Source organism: Plectrocnemia conspersa, unplaced genomic scaffold (genome assembly GCF_051122295.1).
Source record: "Plectrocnemia conspersa isolate PC_06_02 unplaced genomic scaffold, ASM5112229v1 ptg000002l, whole genome shotgun sequence".
Taxonomy (NCBI): Eukaryota; Metazoa; Arthropoda; class Insecta; order Trichoptera; family Polycentropodidae; genus Plectrocnemia; species Plectrocnemia conspersa.
Window position 1 is genome coordinate 25,753,984 of NW_028277166.1, and position 19,294 is coordinate 25,773,277.

Below are 19,294 nucleotides of genomic sequence, written 5' to 3' on the forward strand. Positions count from 1 at the left end.
CTCTCAGTCTTCGGGGAGAGAAAAAAGAATGAATGTAATTAATCACTCCAAACTGCCAATGACGCGCGAAGGGATCATTTTTAAGGGTATCGCTTTAATGTATTGTTCTTTTACATAATTTACATAAGAGATAACGTGTAAAAAAGTATATCAAACTGGACTTTACGAAAGCTTTAAATTAGAATTTTAGCTCAACGATACTGGAAAATACAGCACTGTAATAATTAAAAAATATATATCAAGGTATTTCAGATTGAACTTAACCTTTAGGATATGTGGTATTATGTTTTACGCGACTGATTTTGGTATCCATAATTTCGTGCTTCCAGAGAAATATATTATATAATTGCGAGTTAACATTGAGTCAATTTGCAAGGTGTCGTGCCGGAGTGTGAGTGTTAAATATAAGAAATACAACTAATATATTTTACGTTGCAACCTGATATGCGTTACAAAGAAATAAATCTGTACCAGCTAGGTAAGTCAGTACATAATGAATACCTATAAGTAAGTTTGAAACACATCTGAATATTTATACAATTATTGTGTCACTTTGAAAATGAGACCAATATAATAGCGCATTTTTATAAATAAAAATTCGAGTTTGCTGCCGTGGCTCGAACTCGTAGCCTCTCGGATATCAGTTAAGACCTTACAAACTACGATATTCTGACCGTTTTAAAAAAAATGTACGAAAAAAGTTGCTTGTTACTTCTATTAAAAAATTAAAACATGTTTAAAAATAAATAAATAAAACATTTTTACGTTTAAAACACATTACAACTAAATATAACCAGTCGTAAATTACATAAGAATGGAAAATAGATTTTCGATACTAAAAAAATTGTCAAAATAGATAATGTGGGTTTGGAACAGTATTTTTATAAAATACAACAATATAATTGAGCAATTTATACAAATTTGAAATTCTATTAATATTAAAATAAAATTGTATATAATAAATAATATATATTTTTCATAGATGATATTGAAAATTTTTCTTTGACATAATACATAAAAATATTTTTAATGCACTTTTTTATGATTTGCTATAATATACTACGACACACATATATTTAAATCGTTTTTAGATCAATTATATATTGAGTATTAATATTCCACTTGCTATAGAAAAGATATGTTTTATGTATCTTTTTTTAAAATATTTATTTTCTTTTTTATTCTAAAATTCATTTACAAATAAAATAAAGCGTTAAACTAATTTTATATGCAATTGGTGTCATAGTCTATTATTAATACATACAAATAAATAAAAATATTTTTTCAGTGTTAAAAATACCACATAGTTAAGGATAATCAACTAAATTTACCAGACATAGATCTTGCTTTGATCTTTCCTTAGATCATTCTCCAATAATCATCACAATGAACAGTAAAGTTATAATAAAATCACAACTCTATACAACAAAAAAACGACTGGAATGACTTCAGAAAAAAACTTTCAACAAAAGAATAAATTGTAATATATCATTAAAAACATTTGAAAATATAAAAAAATGCAATTTAATATATAAATAAAAATATAATAAATGTAGCGTTTCCTATTTTGGAAAACTAAAAAAAAAAGGCTTAGAAAAAATGGCAATATACGCGATTTGTCATAACAAAGCCAAATTAAATAAATCAACAACATTACTAAAAAACTAGTTATTAAAAATAGGAACGAGGTAATCCAAGAATATTTTAAAAGCCCTACTGTTACATAGTCCACATGAAAAAAAACTTAAAAATTCTCTTCCCAAATTAAGCCTAATATTGGAAAAAGCTGAAGCCATATTTTCCATGAAAGACACATGTGAAAATTATCAAAAAAGTGACAATGAAATTTATGATATATCAATGCACCTATTCAGATTTTTGTTAATAAAATATAGTATAATTATGTATAAAACCATTTGTGTTAATGTTTTTTTATTTAAAATAAGATAATTCAATGATTCGACGATTTTCTTTTCAATTGAAGACGTAAATCCATTATCCACTCATATCAGTGACATCATATGAAATATATTTGCTTAGCAAATTTTCAGTCGAAATCTGATCACTGAATGATCGATCCCATTTTTTCCCCCCATCCATTGCGGACAAGCAATCGACCTACATCCCGGGTTTGTTTCCGCCATTTTTTCCGGGTGATCTCTCGCTCGTGCGGAAGATATATTATCATATCGGGGGCGAAGGGACTTTTGCCAGAAAGCCTCAACCAGACACGGTGTCATTATAACGGCCAGACTTGGAGCCCTGCCAAGACGCTACCATATCCACGGGAAACCAGACTCCGCCACCATCGTATTTATGTTGTATAGGGGAGGTTGTAGACCGGCCTTGAAAATATTCCCATTTAAACAACCATGTATATATATTTATTCTATTATTATTATTTCGTCGGGTTGCTATGTGGAAACTCTCAGATGAATAGGGTTGAAAAAATATTATTTATGCGCATATATTATGCTGAGATTATGTTTTGTAAATGTGACATGCTCGTCTGGTGGTTGTTTTATGGGATAATGCTTTTTCTCGAAATTCAATGCCAATCTTTATAATGTAAGCATTAAAAATTGGCAAATGCTAACATATACAAGATTGCCTAATAAATCGATTATAATCCAAGCTCACAAAAATTAAATATGTTTATATTAATTTCATTTAAGCAATAATTATATTTAATAAATATATATTCGACATATCTAATAAAAATAATAAATATTTAATAGTATTATGATATTAATTACGTATTTTAAAATATAAAAACTACGTCACTTTCGGTTAAGTCTAACGGCGCAATCTAGTTAACGCCAAACTAACTCACGTTATGACAAATGGCGCCGTTTCACGTGAGCTTTTAACTCGAAACGAATCTTTCAGCACTTTTCAACACATCCACCGAATAAGCGTTTTTCACAGCAGTAAAACATCACATCACATTTGCGCCACGTGAGGTGGATTGTTACATCAAAATAATATATTTCTTTTTAACGCTTATCGTCGGTTTTTATGCATTTGTGTATAAAATAATGTAAATTAAGAAGCAAGACCGAATATTGATAAAACAATCATGAACGTACAATCGCGTGTGTATGCACACTTTTAAATCGCTGATTCTCAAACGGTAAACAGTAAACAATAATATTACAATTAACTGCAACATTTGCATGCCATGTGATCGATAAAAAAATTTAAAATAGTAAAAATTTAATATATTTAATATACTCTAGTATTGTAAATATGTTAATAAGATGTTATAAATAGAAAAATGACTTATTGAATATGTATAATACTTCTAGGTCTAATAATCTAATATATGTTTATTTAACAGTTAACATTTTGGTCACATAATATGTGAGATTTAACTCAAAAATTGCACACCTTCACGTGAGGTTTAAGTTAAACCTTTTTGACTATTTTACGTGATAAGCTTAACTATAAAAGTTCCATGAAAATCTATTATCTCCACTACATAATAATAGCGCGAATTTTATGTGATAATTTAAAGAAAAGGCTTTTATTTTATTTATAGTGTAAATTTTATGAAAAAACGTTTCTGCGAAAAATAAAACTGAAACTGTAAAAATGCTATTTTTTTTATGACATATTTTTTAATGTAGGTCATTTTGTATGCTTTTGTGTGATTATTAAAGGATCTGTTTTTCTGATTGAAATAAGATTTTTAAACATGCTTTGTTAGACAATATGTATTACTAACTTTCTCTGCTAAAATTGACTATTAAATAGTCATGGACTTGCCTTATAAAAATATTTTATTTAAATTATGACAAGCTACTTTTGAAGACCTTTCTTTTATGGGGTTGTGATACGATTCGCAGAAAGTTTTATGTTACTAAACATTTTTATAAGCTACTGAAATATGCTGTCGACAATACAACTTTTTATTTTAATTATTTTAACAAACCGTAATAATTTATTATATGTCATATTAGAATATGTATCGGTTTTAAGATGTTTGTATTTAAAAAATAATAATATTTTCTTTTTGTATATCAGGATTTTTTTTTTATATATATCATATGACATGGCGATTTTACTATTCTACGATCAATTCTTGATATCAAACAAACAGTTATAAAAATCATTATCATCATGACTTCAATAAAACAGTTATAAAATATACAATGTTTAGATATCGTATTTTTTAAGAACCACTATAATAATTAAAAGAGTCTTACTTGGGTCAGGAAAAAATAATATAATTTTCTAATAAAATGAAAAATCTGTTATTTTTAAAAAAATAAATACTAACGGCATGTGATTTACAAGGCATTATTCAGATCTGTTGTGCAGATTGCGAAATAATTAAATTAGAGAGTGGAGCACAAAGAGCATCTGAACATAAACACGCGAAGATAGCAGATGAAAACTTAAAGCACTGGTCAAAGATATGGTAAAAAAGCTACAAAGAAGACCACGTTATTAACCTCTCTTACATTAGTGTTATAATCAGGAAAAAACAAATAAGTTGTTGATCCCATGAACAAATGGGATGACAAAAAAATGATTTAAAAATCATGGATTAAATCAATCGTTGGAGATTTGTCTATTATTAATAACATTAACACAAGCTGCTAAAAGCATTTAAATAAAACTAAATAAAAGTATTTTTTTTTCACATATTTATAAAAAAAACTAAAAAATGTAGTCACGTCAGCAATTTAGGTTATCGTTCGAGTACATTTAAAATGATAAAATAAAGTTTCCAGTGCATATTTTTTCTGTCGCATGTTTGCACAGCGATCAAAACATTGCGTGTGCTACCTTGCATATTTTATGCATCACCTCAATCATGCGCACAACGACTTATAAAAATAATAAATATGTACGAATAAGTATGAATAAATAAATAATACTCACTCTGGCGGGTCGTAATTGAATCTCGCTATGTACACACAACACCGTCCTTTGCCTGGAATGTCCAACATGTCCACCTGGCCCTCCGCACCGCCGCCGTTCAGGTAATGCCCCCGTCCTGTGTACCGGAAATAGTAAGTCATGTCAGTTCGAATTTGGCGCCGCGCGATCGAAAAACGTCATCGAAGCTTCTCCAAACACGCGTCGGACGGCGCGGTCGTCGCGCGCGCACTAGCGCCACTCGGCGGTGGAAACTCGCAACTATGGCACTGCGGTGGAGCGCATGCGCACTCGCCGCGCCGGAATAAAATACGTACGCTTTTCGCGATCCCTTTGATTCATTCAACGTTTTTTGTGCGCGAGGCCGTGACTTTTCGCGGGTGGCAACACTATAACTTCATGAAAATTTAATTAAATTCATGAAACGTTAACACTATACATTTAGTTCGAGCAAAGGTTGGATATGTATTTTCATGTTTTAAAAATAACGTCGCACACATTGCAATAGTTTCATTTAATTAAATTTTATCTAAAATTAATAACTAAATGTTTTTCAATTTTTAAGCAATTAATAGAAAGCAGAAAATATCATAGAATAGTTGTAGAGAAACTGAAGTTTTAAATGTTGTAAGTTGGATACACTATTCTTTGTTTTATATAGTAAAAATTACCATATGAAAAACCCATTTCAAGTTTTATCGTATCTAGAAAATTATTATTAGTGATTATTTATGAATTAAAAGTCCGATAGATCATCACAGATTTTAATTTCCCAGATTTTCCTGATCTCACGGATAAATTATGAACAATTATTAAATTCAAGTATGATCGGTAAAATATATAGTACAAAAATTCTCTAATAATTAGCTCAATTCAGCTCATTAAAAATATCACAGAAGTATTTAAAAAAAATCAAATTTAAAAATGCATTGAAAAAAGTATGTTGAAAAATTAAAAAAACTATTTTATATCCACATATACAACTTTATTGAAAATATTCTAAGAACAAAAAAAAATGGTTGATGTAAATAACACAATAAAAAAATAGTGTAACACTTGCAAGGAAATTAAAATTTAGAGCTTTCATAATTAAAAATTAAAAATACTTAGAACATTTTCATTAAAATGAGTAAAAATATTAGCTAATAGATAAAACGAATAATCTATTTTAACACATAATATTTCGATCTTATTTTATTTTTTTAATGTTACTTCTACTTAACTTTGCCTTAATTTACCCGATACTTTTTAGTATATAAACATGAATTTAATTTTAAATAATTATGTTATTGTATTTAAGTGCAAATTTTAGATCTCAAAGTAGTAATAAGAAACAGCTCCGTAAAAAAAATATTAATTAACTTGTAAATCTTCCGTTGCAACATAACAGGCGTTAGCCCAATGCGTACAATTAACAACCAATAAGATAGTAGCGAGACACCGTCCCGAAATCGATCTGTTTTATATCAAAATTATTTTTTTTATACAGCACACAATCAATATGTCACTATGTAGGACGTCATTCGATTTTATTTTAATTATTCATTCATTAGATTAGGAAAATCTGGAAAAACTAACTTGTGATTCTTGATTAGAATTATAATTATATTATATAACAATCGCTAATTCTTATCTCCTAATCATGATAGACATAGAAAACACTTTAATCCATATAGGACCTGATTGAATTTCTTTTTGTCTTTCAAGTTTTAGTCAGCAACTTATTGTTCCGATCAATTATATTCATAGTAAATATAAAAAAAAATTACAATGCAATGCGAATTATTCACTTATAATATTTTATTTAAAATTTATATATTATCCACAATTCATTTTAGCAAATATAAAATCCTTTATCTACCCACTATTTTTAGGAAGCGTAGAAAATAGTAAAAAGTATATTAACGTTGAGATATTAATTCATATAATAAACCAGTATCATTATCAAGCTATAACTATTACACATCATCCCATAATTTAATTGCAAGAAAACCATTGAATTAATATTCTGCATAGCATCTCACCGCTAAATTTTGCCACAAGCCTACCATAAATTATTCCATTCGAATACGCAATCTACATTCGCGAATCTAATTTGATTACATTATAATATTATCACTTCAAAATTAAAAATTTAGATTGAGCCTTTTCTTTTTGAAGCGTTCGATAACTACACACAAAAAAATAGAGACAGTGCCAATTTATTTTCTTCAGCTAATTTATGATAATGGTATTCTTGGGCATAAATGGGTCAATGTTTAGGGCTGGGAATGAGCCGGAGAAAAACGAAACGCAGCTCTATTTCAAGTATTTTAAAATAGAGACCCAAGACCGTAAAAAGAGCCGCAATAACAGCCTGAAAAATGCGTTTGTAGTGTGCATAAATAAAGCGAACAAAGAATCTCGAGCTTAGTCGAGAAAGGACGTGTATTTTTCGCATAAATATTATTTTTAGCATCGATATAATCTATTCAATCGTTGAGAAAGTGTGCTGTATTTTCTGTATTTAGAATTGCTTGAACAACTGTGTGGGGTATAAAAATATTTGGTTGTACGTTGTAAAAATATTTTTATGTTAATTACAATAATTTTTAAGCTACTTCTTAAAGTAAATATTGTTATATTTGACTCCAGTATATGTTTCAAACGTCCCTGTGATAAATATAGATTAAATTTAACAACCTCTAATATTTTAATATACTTTTTATTTTGAATATATAAAAAAGTCTCTATTAAAATAAAAAATATATTATTAGAAACTTAAACGGATCAAGGATTTTTTTTATAGAAAAATTTAAGTTTAATTGAAAAGTGGTTAAAGGATTATAAATTTAATATTGAAGATTTTAATACTGATATAGGTAGATATAATTAATATTATTAAATTTTAATTTACCTTTGATTATATTACAAAAAATAGTCAATATTGCTATTCAAAATAAAATAAAATAAATATAGATTTAAATTTTAAACCTCACAAAAATCCTAGTATTTTTTAAAATTTTTATAATGTCTAAGAGATCGAAATAAGTGATTATCATATATTTATAATTATGATCGATCATCACAGATTTTCCTAATCTCACGGATGAATATCGCATAAAAAATATAATAAAATCGAGCTAGATCGTGCGTTTTGATATGTATTGATTGTATGCTAGTAGTTCATAATTAATAAAATAAATGTCACTAATTTACAGATTCATTTTAGTCTGAGGTCACACTACTTATTTATATGTTGTTGGTGTTGATTGTGTTTATCCCATTGTAACGCATTAGGCTAACACCTGTCATGTCACAATAAAATAAGAAAAATTTATATCTTGATTTATTTTTAACGAATAATTAAGAAATATTTATAGAAATCAAAATATAAAAAATAGCAAAATAAAAATAAGGTTAAATATGTGTAAAAAAATGAGAATATTATTTATATATTTGTGAAAATAAATCCACAAGAGAAAAAGACGACTTAAAAGCTAAAATAACCTGAATAAATATTTTTACGCATATTTTGTTATTTGTATGTATTATAAATATAAATATATAAATAAATATAACGTTAAACAAATACCACTCAAAATAAATTGTGCTTTTTAAAAAGCTCTTTAAATTTTAATATAAAATATCCAAGTAGCTAAAATATTTCCAGTCCTAGACTACACAGGCAAAGCAGTGGACGCAAATCAGAACTGAGACAAAGGGTTGTCTACTATGCCTTTAAGAAATATCCAAAAGTGTTTAATTATATAAATACTTCTGCCAGTTTACAACGAAATGTATCCCCGTGCTTCCAAAATAGAAGCACTGGAAAACAAGAACGGATAATAAATACCGAAGGAATTTACGCTGTACTTTTTATAGCCTCAATTCATTACATTGACTCTTAACGCCTGAAATCCATATAATAGAGCCAGCTTTTAGTATGCTGCTGACTACAGCATCATAAAGAGTGCGCAATACTAAGTTATTCCGGAAGTAGCGCACATTTCTTAAGATAAAATCGAGCATCTTTGTGAGTCTCTACAACGTGAAGGCTGAATTTACAGTGTTTTTCGAAAGGCACACCTAGATCCTTGGAAAACAGGTCTAGAATATTCCATCGGAATCGAAGATTTTGAAAATGAAATTGTGTGCCAAATTTCAATTATAGTAAGCCCACTTCCATAAAGAATTGAGTCATCCGCATATAAAAAATGTTAACGATTTATTGCTGTTTCTATGTCTTTCGTGAGCAATAGAAACAGCAATGGACCTAAGTTGTATCCTTGAGGTACTCCGTTAGAGGTCTTATATCGTTCTACAAATGAGTTTTCATACTTGACGAACTGATATCTATTGATCAAGTAATTTGAGAATAGGTTTATAAGACCTTAAGAAAACCTAAAATTAGATCAATAACATCGTGGTTAACTTTATCGAACGCCTTTACAAAATCTGTTTATATAACGTCCATTTGTACAAATTTAATATATTTGACCGAAAAATACAAATTAAAAGAACATTTGAGTCATGCCTTGCAAATGTTTAAATTTATTAAAATAAATAAATGCTTACCGTCCATATCCATTGCTCCAGGAACACTCGATATCATCCTGGACATGGGTCTCTGCGAATGCACAAATCCAGGATTTAAAGCACCGATTCCATCCAATCCGTATTGACCGCTCAATCCTTCCATGGCCCACGACGCCTGATGATGCGGCGTCACAGGAGTGGCTGCTCTTCCAGTGCCGTACCTTCCAGCTCCCAGCTCCATCTCTTCCAACGGTTTCAATTTGATGTTCATGGCGTTGCTTCCGCTTAATCCGCCGCTGATGAGCGGATTGGTATACGTGCCAGTGCCGTAACTTAAGTTAGAACTAAGACCGGAAAGATTCGCGTTTCCGGTGATGCCCGATAGGGCACTACTTAAATTTGTGCCTATGCCTCCAGTCATGCCCGTCAGCGTGCCGGTCAGTCCACTGGAGAGCGTATTCTGGACGTTGCTCAAGCAGCCCGTTAAAGCGTTGCCGCTAGTTAAATTACTCGTAATATTACCAGTCAGTTGGTTTTGGAGAGTCGAGGATAGGCCTAAGCCGGTCACGTTGTTGGATAGCCCTGTCGATAGGCCCGGTAAGGTGCTTTGGATTCCGGCTAGAGTACTAGATATCTGGTTGATGTTGTTGGACAGAGGAGCCGTTACGGGGTTGGCGAAGGTGACTTGGTGTCCTCCGGAGGATACGTAACTACTTTGCGCGTAACTCGACACCGGGTTGGAGTAGGAGCTGGCGGCGTTGTGTCCGCCGCTCATGGAGTAGTTGACCGAAGTGGAGTTGGACAGGCTGTACGGCTGAGAGGAGCCGTGCATCGCAGACAGGGTCGGCATGGTCGAGCTCTGGGAGATAGGCGCGTGATTGGACATGGTGTGCGACGTGTGGAGCGGTGATGAGACTGGAGATGAGTGGTAGTCGCCGATCGCGTGACTGGAACCGCTCGAGGGCACACCTGATGAAAGACAAACATATTTATGAACACGCGTGCGAATTCTGTTATAATTTAGGGGCTGACAGACAGACATGTGTGTAAACGAGAGTTTGATATGACTATACGTAATCAGTCGGGCGCTATGATTGTTTGTTTTGACTAGATTTTGGATATTATTTTACTTGACAAATAATATACAATTTTTATTTTATTTATTTTACAATTTTAGCTTTTAGAATTTTTTATATTAAGTTTAATTGATATCAGTTATTATATGTATACGATTTAGAAAAAAAAGGATGAAACGAATAAAAAAAGAGGTGCGCCTTCAAATGTTTTCACAATTAACCGTTTTATTGGCTCCAAATTCCTCAGTAGCATAATAAGACTACTATCCTTGATTGTTTGTTAATTATGTGGCAATTCAATTAAATTCAGATTTGAAAAACTTAATTAGAAAAATTGCTGCAATTGAAATAAATTATTAAATCAAAAAGATAATTTTATTTTTGTATATATTACAGAGAATGTGTATTATCAGTGAAGATATATTTTCACTAACATTTCATAGAATGTGTATCCAAATTAATTTTCACCGATATATAAATATATATATTTCTACCAACGAAAATATAATTTAACTGATAGGCAATGGTGAAATTATATGCTGCTTTTAAATGTCGTCCATTTGCTGTTCAAACCCAAACGAATCGACCAAACCTAAAGTGACCGCACGTCCCGGATCATACGGGACTGTCCCGAATTAAAAATCGTCCCGAAAAGTATCCCAAATTTTGAAAAATTATCAAGACATTTTTTTAGCTTCTGCAGCATCCATTAATTAACAAAAAAATCTGAGATGATCTTTTTTCTTGCATCCCGCATTCCAACCTGGCAAATCTAGTCACTTTAAAGCTCTAAAACTAACTATAGTTTTTGAACTTTCATTAGGTCACGTTGGGTTTGAACATTAAATGGACGCTTCGCAACTGTCGAATTGAGTTTCATAATAACATTTTCAAAAATATATATCTACTGACGAAAATGTATTAATATATGCTTTCACTGAAACAGTTAGTGAAATTATATTTACTAGTGAAAATGTAACGAACAATCAAGTATGTATGTGTGGTAGATACTTTGATGAAATCATTGTAGTGAACTTCATATTTAGCTTGACTTAAATTATTCACTTTGATATTTATCTACGGGTTCAGAAATATATAAGAAAGCATAATCTGAGGTAGCACAGCATATTTTTTACATTTATTATATTTAATCTAATATGAATATAGTTCACCTTATGTATGTACGTACATGTTTATATAAAAATTAAATTGTGTATACACGGATATCTTATGGAAATTGTCATGCTGTAGAAAAAAAAATTAATGAATATTTTTTTAATTTATAATAAAGTCTAAGGCCGGTTTCACACGTGCCGGATGGATTTGCCCGGCACCGGGCTGGCGACGTGTAGTGGGGGTGGTGTTGTATGAGCAGCGTCGGGTCGGCGCCTGATGGATTCGTCCGGCACGTCTGAAATGGTAGGTACTAGCCCATACAACACCATCCCCACTACACGGCGCCGGCCTGGTGCCGGATGAATCCATCCGGCACGTGTGAAACCAGCCTAAGGGTCAAAATATGTTTCTATGCAATCAACGCCATTTATACACATAGATTTAAAATATAAATCAATACAATTGTAAATTTAGATTGGATTTATCAAACAATGAAACCTATGCTTAAAAATGTGAATTAATTTGATCGAGTAGATGCAGTTTTAACTATCTTTGTATCATAAGAGCTAATGACACTGTAAAACAACATTTTTGGCAAAATTACAAATAAGATAAGCATGTATTATAATTACCATAGTTTGTCTCACTAAAAACTCGCTAATGAGACATTCTAGTAATATGTACAACTTTCTGCTGCTTTTTTTTAATGCTATGTAGAAATATATTTTACTGGCAGTGATGTTTGAAAAAAATATTTTATAATCGAATAGTCAAGAATATTTAATGATATTGAAATAACGACAGGCAGTGTTGCCAACTTGACGCATCATATTATAAAAGGGGAATATTTTTTAATTAATTAAAAGTATTTGCGTGCTTAATTTTATTCAGCTCTGATTGTAAAAAAATGTTTTACATCGAAGGCTCTCGGGTGTACAGTAAATGTTTATCAAACAAAGTACTTTATAGCCGTGAATGGAGGTTTATCTAATCGCCGTAGTATTGTTCCTCGTGCGTTACATGTATCGATTAAGTTTACCGTAAGAACTTTTTAACGTGTAATAACCTTTAAAATAAGCGGTCGCCACGAACGCTCGTTTTATATATTGGATGTTAGCACGCAGTACATTTGGATTGAGCGACATTTTTTATGATTTTTTTTAAGAATAAATAGAGGACGAAGAGGACATGAAGAGGCCGCGTAGTGTTCATGCGAATATAAATTTATTATGTAACTGTGTGCCCATGACTAATCGGCACTTTGATGATTGAGTGACACCTAAACAATTTTTTTTCTAGATTTTTGTTGTATGGTTTGAAGAAGGAACATAAAAATGGGTACTTTTTATATTCTCTGTCATAAATAAACTTGTAATGTTATTATGATGATGATCAATCAAGTTACATTGAATGTAATTTAAAACATACTGATCTTGAACATTTTAATTAAATATTTATTAGTCAATATTTAAAATGTACCTTTCCATGTATATATTGAAAACATTTCTGTCCCTTTAATTTTTATAGCTCAACCGGACTTTGTTCCGAGCAAAATTCGCATCGACTTTCTTTATACACCATAGCCGCACTGACGTCTTTTTGTGTTTTATATCATTATGCAGTGCCAAAATAGTTTATAGAGGTTATTGCTCGCATGGTTTTCGGCTTACCGTGTGTGGTAGACCGCGTGTGGTCCAGCTCGGCCAGTATCCGGTTGTCCTGCTCGATCTTGGCCATAATCCGCTCTATTTCGGTGGAAGGGGCCGGCGGCCTGGGCGGCTGCCAGGACGACGTTGCCGTCGAGCTGGGCTGCGAGGGCATCGATGAGCCGGCGCCGACGCCCCCGGACCCGGTCGTCACCCCCGCGCTACGCCCGCTACGGCGTAGCGCTGATGCGAGCTCAAGCTGCAACTCTTCGCATCGCACCGTTTCCAAGGCGGCCTGAATACAGACAATTTTAATAAATAAAAATCAAGACAATACATTATATTAAAAAAAACGCTTATGATAAATAATATTACGAAATCATGATGATAAAAATACATTAAAACATATATTCGTATATTTTTAAATATTTTTTTTCTGCCAAAATAATAAAAATAATTGTGTTGTATATGATAGTGTAAATATTTTAATGAAGATTTAGAAAGGCTCATAGATTTCGCGTTAGACACGCTGTCTATGATTGATAGTGGGGGCAGTTAAATGACACGTGAGATTAGCTGAGAACTGAACATTGCACATTGGAATTGGCAAAAAGTTCAATACTTGGGAGCCGCATCAATTGAATTATAAAAAATCGTGAATCAAATTTCTGTTTGCGTTGCTAAAACACAAATAAAACATTTTTTTTATAACTTTTCACTAGAAAAGTACAGCAGATTTAGATCGAAAAGGTTGATTGAAAAAGCTTACTATTGTATAGTCTGTCCAAGATGTTAACGACCATCGTCGTTGTATTGTAAATAAGGGTGCGTGTACGCATTCATGCACACATCTACAGTTTTCCACGAATTTTTTTACACCGATATGAGAACGTTACCAATACTAAATCAGGGATGTTTTTAAAGTAGGGTGACCATGCGTTGGAAATTGCATTAAAAACTATAATGTTTCGCGCTCAAACACGTTCGCGATGTTATTGTTCTTTGTTAACATATATTATTAAATATTTACATTCTGTTCCGTACAACCCATAAATTATGTTTTAGATGTCTCTGCGCTTATACCCGCACCCGATGGTTAACCGTATTTTTTGTAAAAATTTGTCCCTTAAGTGATTTTATGACGGGTCATAAAATCGGGCCATTTTCGCTCGCCTTTATTATTTTGCGCCAAAGTTGCCGCCATCGGTATACGTCTTAAATAATATTTTGGTGAGTGCTGTCATGTTTTTGAGTTAAATATGTATACAAATAAGCAAAATAAGTAAGCAAGTGTTATTTTACATTTTCCTCAACAAATAAAATTAAAAAAGTAAAAATTAATTGCACTTGTAATTTCACATGGTCACCCTATTAAATTCTCTCACCAGTACTATGACGATGGTCGTTCATATCTTGGACGGGCTGTACATTCATAGTAGACTGAGACAGTATAGATCATTGCAATAGCTGAATTTCACTCAAAGAAAATCATGTTCTTTGCATGGTGGTGTAACGATTCATACACATTAGACTGGTCAAGAGGCACGGGACACACGCGTCTAGTCTCACGATCGGTGCGTCATACAATACGTCACGTGTTTGTTTATAGTTTACACTGACTTAGTTAGTTAAAATGTTTTGTATCTACCACATAACCCAGACCATAGACCTTTGATGTGAATTTAGCAAATTTAAACTCATATATAAACCACTTTAATCAGTTTTTCGCTATAATAAAAAAGTCACATTCATAATTAATTCAATTTTAATTTTTAATTTTCGAATAAATGATTTTATAATACGAATATATGTTATAAACTAATATGATAAATCAAAAAATCGTTGGGCTACTTTTGACTGCGACAAATATTTTTTTTAATAAATAACGAATGCTAATCTACAGAATTTAAACTGTTGAAATATGTAATTTTTTGTTGTTTTAGTTTGTTGAATCTATGGATATCAGTGAATTAAAAAATTTAAATTTATGATATCGATATAAAATATATTAAGCATTATTCTACTGCCAGACAAACTAGAAGAAATTGTTTAATTTAAAATAGGATTACTGATTATATTGTATCTACAATTAGGCACAGAGTTGCAAAATATGATCAACAGACCTTAATATAAAATAAATTGTAAAAGACCTATATTTGAGAGCAAAAAAGTTCTTTGAAAAAAAATTACAGTAACTTTTTAAGTTTTGAAATAAAATTTTAGTATAATTCGGCTCTTTTTGTACCAAACATCCGGACATGTAGGACAAATCCAGATATTTGGTAGTTCTAATTATGAATCGAGTCATTATCATTGCATTAGATTAATGTCTTTAACCTTTCACAGCATTTGGAACTCTTCTAGTTTATAATATTCTTCATTAACCCTAAATTTATATAACAATTTAAGACAGTGTTTCTCACACTTAAACATACGTTTACTTAGCATGAACAATCGTGAAAATATACCACCCCAGAAAAAAATAATTGCAGACCTTTCTTTGAAAAACACTGTTTAAGAAAATAAAAATAAAAATATATAATAAAACTCCATTTTCTATGAAACACGTAAATACAAAACAAATTAATACATACAAACACCAGAGCAAAAATACAGAGTCACACAAATATTTTTTTATTAAAAAATCATTAATCAATGCTAAAGGAAAAATTGATTATGAATACTAAATTTAAATTCAGAAAACAGCTACATAATTATGAGATTAGATCTAACGATGATTTACACATCCCTCAAACATTTTCTGTGAAATTTGGCATAAGTTCTAAAAAATATATTGCATTTTAAATCTTTAATAATATACCAAAATCAACTAGGAATTTATTAATGAATTCATGCAATTTAAATTTTAAAAAATTAAGGCAATAAATAATACACATCGATGGCTTAAAGTGTAAAAATGAAAACTCCATTTTAACAACTTTACAGGAAAAATAAAAAATAAAATAGACAACTTAAATTTAGGAAAGTAAAACAATATTTCAATTTTTTTGTAATATGATTTTTTTATGTTTAATTGGAGATTTTGAGCATATGGTTCTCGATTAAAGGTTTATAAGATGACATTGTTAAGTCATTTTCACACAAAAATGGAGTTAGCGAATTTACACTTTAAACCATCGATATATCATATCAATATATAGTTATTTAAACTAAAATATTTACTGCAATTTTAAATATCTGTCACGACAAAAAAATTAACTGCCATCACAAAAAAATTAAAACACAACTTATGGTATGATTTATATAGCCAGTACATGAAAACAATGACCCTAGTTTTATTTAGCAGCCGAACGAATTCTTGCCAAAGTCATTAAGTAATTTCCTTGCATTCTATTTTTTTATTACCCGGTTCTAAGAACTAGGAACAAAAGTTTTGATTATCGTAATTTCTTAAGTCGGTCATGAAACTTATATTGATATTACGAAAAAGTTCAAAAGTGAACGTATGGGTCTAGTCAACGTCAAGGACGAGTTATTAAGTGGTGGGAGTAAAAAAGATATATCATTGCGTGTTAGGTTTGCCTTTAATATTCTAACAATTATAACGTTTTATTCGTTGAATAGTTTTATGATAAAGATAAAATAATTAAAATTCCTTAAACTATGACATATATGCATTAAGTTATAAAATAATAACTAAATGCAAAACATTTATTTGTCGCATTCAAAAGTAGCACGATGGTAAAAATAATTTAAATAATAATTCTAAAACAAATACAATCATATTTCTTTCCAAATACAGCAGAATATTACTTATATATGAACCGTGTATACATTTGTATTTTTAGAAACCATGGCTTACATTACTAATCAATATTTGTAACTCATACAACATATAAATTGTATAGGCTTATATTTATTTAATAAATGTATTGTATAAAACAATAAAAATATTTTGTTTTAAAAAGTTTTTAGTATAAAAAATATTACGAAATATATTTTAATTGTGATAATTTAAGAACCACTATTTTTATAATGTAAAAACATTAACAAAGTTTAATTTAAGCATTTTAGCAATATTTTTTATTAACGACTGTTTAGCTTATTATACTGGTTTTGTGGCTTTAAAGCATAGCTACTGCCTTTTCCTAAAGCAAGTAGATAAAATAGCAAAAAATTTTGCTTTCTTCTTTTAATAAATATATAGTAATTACTATCTATTTAGTAAATAAAAAGTGAATGCGTGACAAAAATCTTCATTATAAAAATGGTACATTTTTAATGAGAGTGAAAAATCTTGTTTCTTTTTGTGAAAAGTGCAAAGTATCGTATAGCTTTGTAAGCATTCCAAGCATTTTTGAGTCTAACGTTTAAAACTGAAAAATCATCTTAAAGTTTAGTCGTTGCTTGTAAATAAGATCTTTCTGTTTGAAAATTACCGTTAGATACAATTAGAGCTAAAAATATATTTCGGTTCATCTTTGTAATTTTAAATCAATCAAGAAAACCTTATGAGTTCCCATATAAGTAATTCACATTTCTGCTAAAAATACACCTTATATACTCCCACGACGATGAACAGAACAATGTTTCTTTTGTCACCGTTTATTTTTAGAATTATCGAGATCCTGCTGTACCTGGCCAGAAATAGAACCGCCGGGCTTTCCCGCAATGAAAATCACGACATAAAACACATAATACCTTATTGTGATATACCTTCTTATCTAGCTCCCGCGCCCTCGAGTGCAACTGGTCGAGCGGATCCCCGGGCCGGGATTGCGCCGATCGGAGGTGCGCCAGCGCCTCGCGATGAGACCTCTCGCACTCGGCTCGACGCTGCTCGGCCTCGCGCAGCCTCAGCGATAAGGTCTCCACGAGGGCGTCGGAGCTCTGGGAGCCGCTGGTGGCGCCCCCGACGCTCGACACGCCGCCACGGGTCTCGTACGACATCCTCTGCAACAATAAAACAACATAAGAGTCACGAAAGGCGAATCCCGGCAAGTATAACGAATCCCGAATATTCGGGATTGGGTATGATGAATCCCGAATATTCGGGATTCGGTATCCATAAATAAAATAAATTGGATAATTTTTTAATGCAATATATATTTAAAAATATAATTTTCTGCGAGAATTTTGAATCATATTCTGGGATAACAGAACGGATAGTAAGCAAATATTTTCTTATAAAGGTATCTCAAAAACTTTTTTTACGCTTTTTTGTAATATAAATATAATTTTTATGACCGACTCTAGGAATAACGATAAGCAAACATTTCATTCCGCATTTTTCGTTAAGCATTTCTTTGAGATACTAAAGGGTTTTGTTGACAATCAAACTATTCCCAAAGAATTCCTGTTTTAGGTCACAGAACGTCATCGAGAATCATGATCGCGTCCTCTTCTGATGCCCGTTTGAGCCAGGACATCCGTAATAACTGATTCGCCTATGGCTATCGCCATCTGGAAGTGTAATACGCTGGCATTGCACATTGATTTAGTCAGCTATGAAGAGCTGGTCCAGTTTGTATCATTTCAATTAATTATTTTATGATTTTCTTCTTTCGTACTATAAATTATATTAAATCTTGCTTGTATAATATTTTTTATGTATTGTAATAATATTATGTATTTTTTTACCATAATGATGAAAGTAGTATATTAACAAGACCATTGAATCTAATAATCAGAACACGTCTATAAATCTAACGTTTTAAGCTAGACAATATAATGACAGCCTTAGCGAAAATTATACTGAAAAGTTAAGAAAAAAACAGCACGCTAAGACAATTATAGAATAATAATTAAAAGCATTTGTAAGGGACGTTTGCCATGTGTCGACCACTGTTTTAAATGTACATTTATAAGTGAGTCCTATAAAAATATTCCAACTACGCGAATAATTTTTCTTTAAGTAAAATAGAAATCTTTGATTAAAATATCTAAATAAACAGCTCTTAAAAAATTGTATAATTTAAACAAAATATCTTCAATTTTTTTAAAGAAAATAACAGTATTATCAAAAATTGTAATTTATAAATAAATTTGTAGTTAAGTTAGAAATACTGCCAACGCAAATTTGAGTGAATT

At 30.9% G+C, this 19,294-nt stretch overlaps 1 protein-coding gene across 8 annotated transcripts in view; it reads right to left on the reverse strand.

Moving 5' to 3' along the window:
* Rbp (RIMS binding protein) overlaps positions 1-19,294 on the reverse strand; it is a 71,155-nt gene that overhangs the window by 32,536 nt on the left and 19,325 nt on the right. For all 8 annotated transcript variants that reach the window (XM_088181211.1, XM_088181213.1, XM_088181214.1 and 5 more), the window contains exons 3-6: positions 17,921-18,157; positions 13,268-13,538; positions 9,445-10,374; positions 4,891-5,005 (exon numbers count right to left, since the gene is read on the reverse strand). In XM_088181211.1, coding sequence (XP_088037337.1) covers positions 4,891-5,005; positions 9,445-10,374; positions 13,268-13,538; positions 17,921-18,154 — 1,550 coding nt within the window. In that variant the 5' untranslated portion in view covers positions 18,155-18,157. The remainder of the gene's footprint in view (positions 1-4,890; positions 5,006-9,444; positions 10,375-13,267; positions 13,539-17,920; positions 18,158-19,294) is intronic.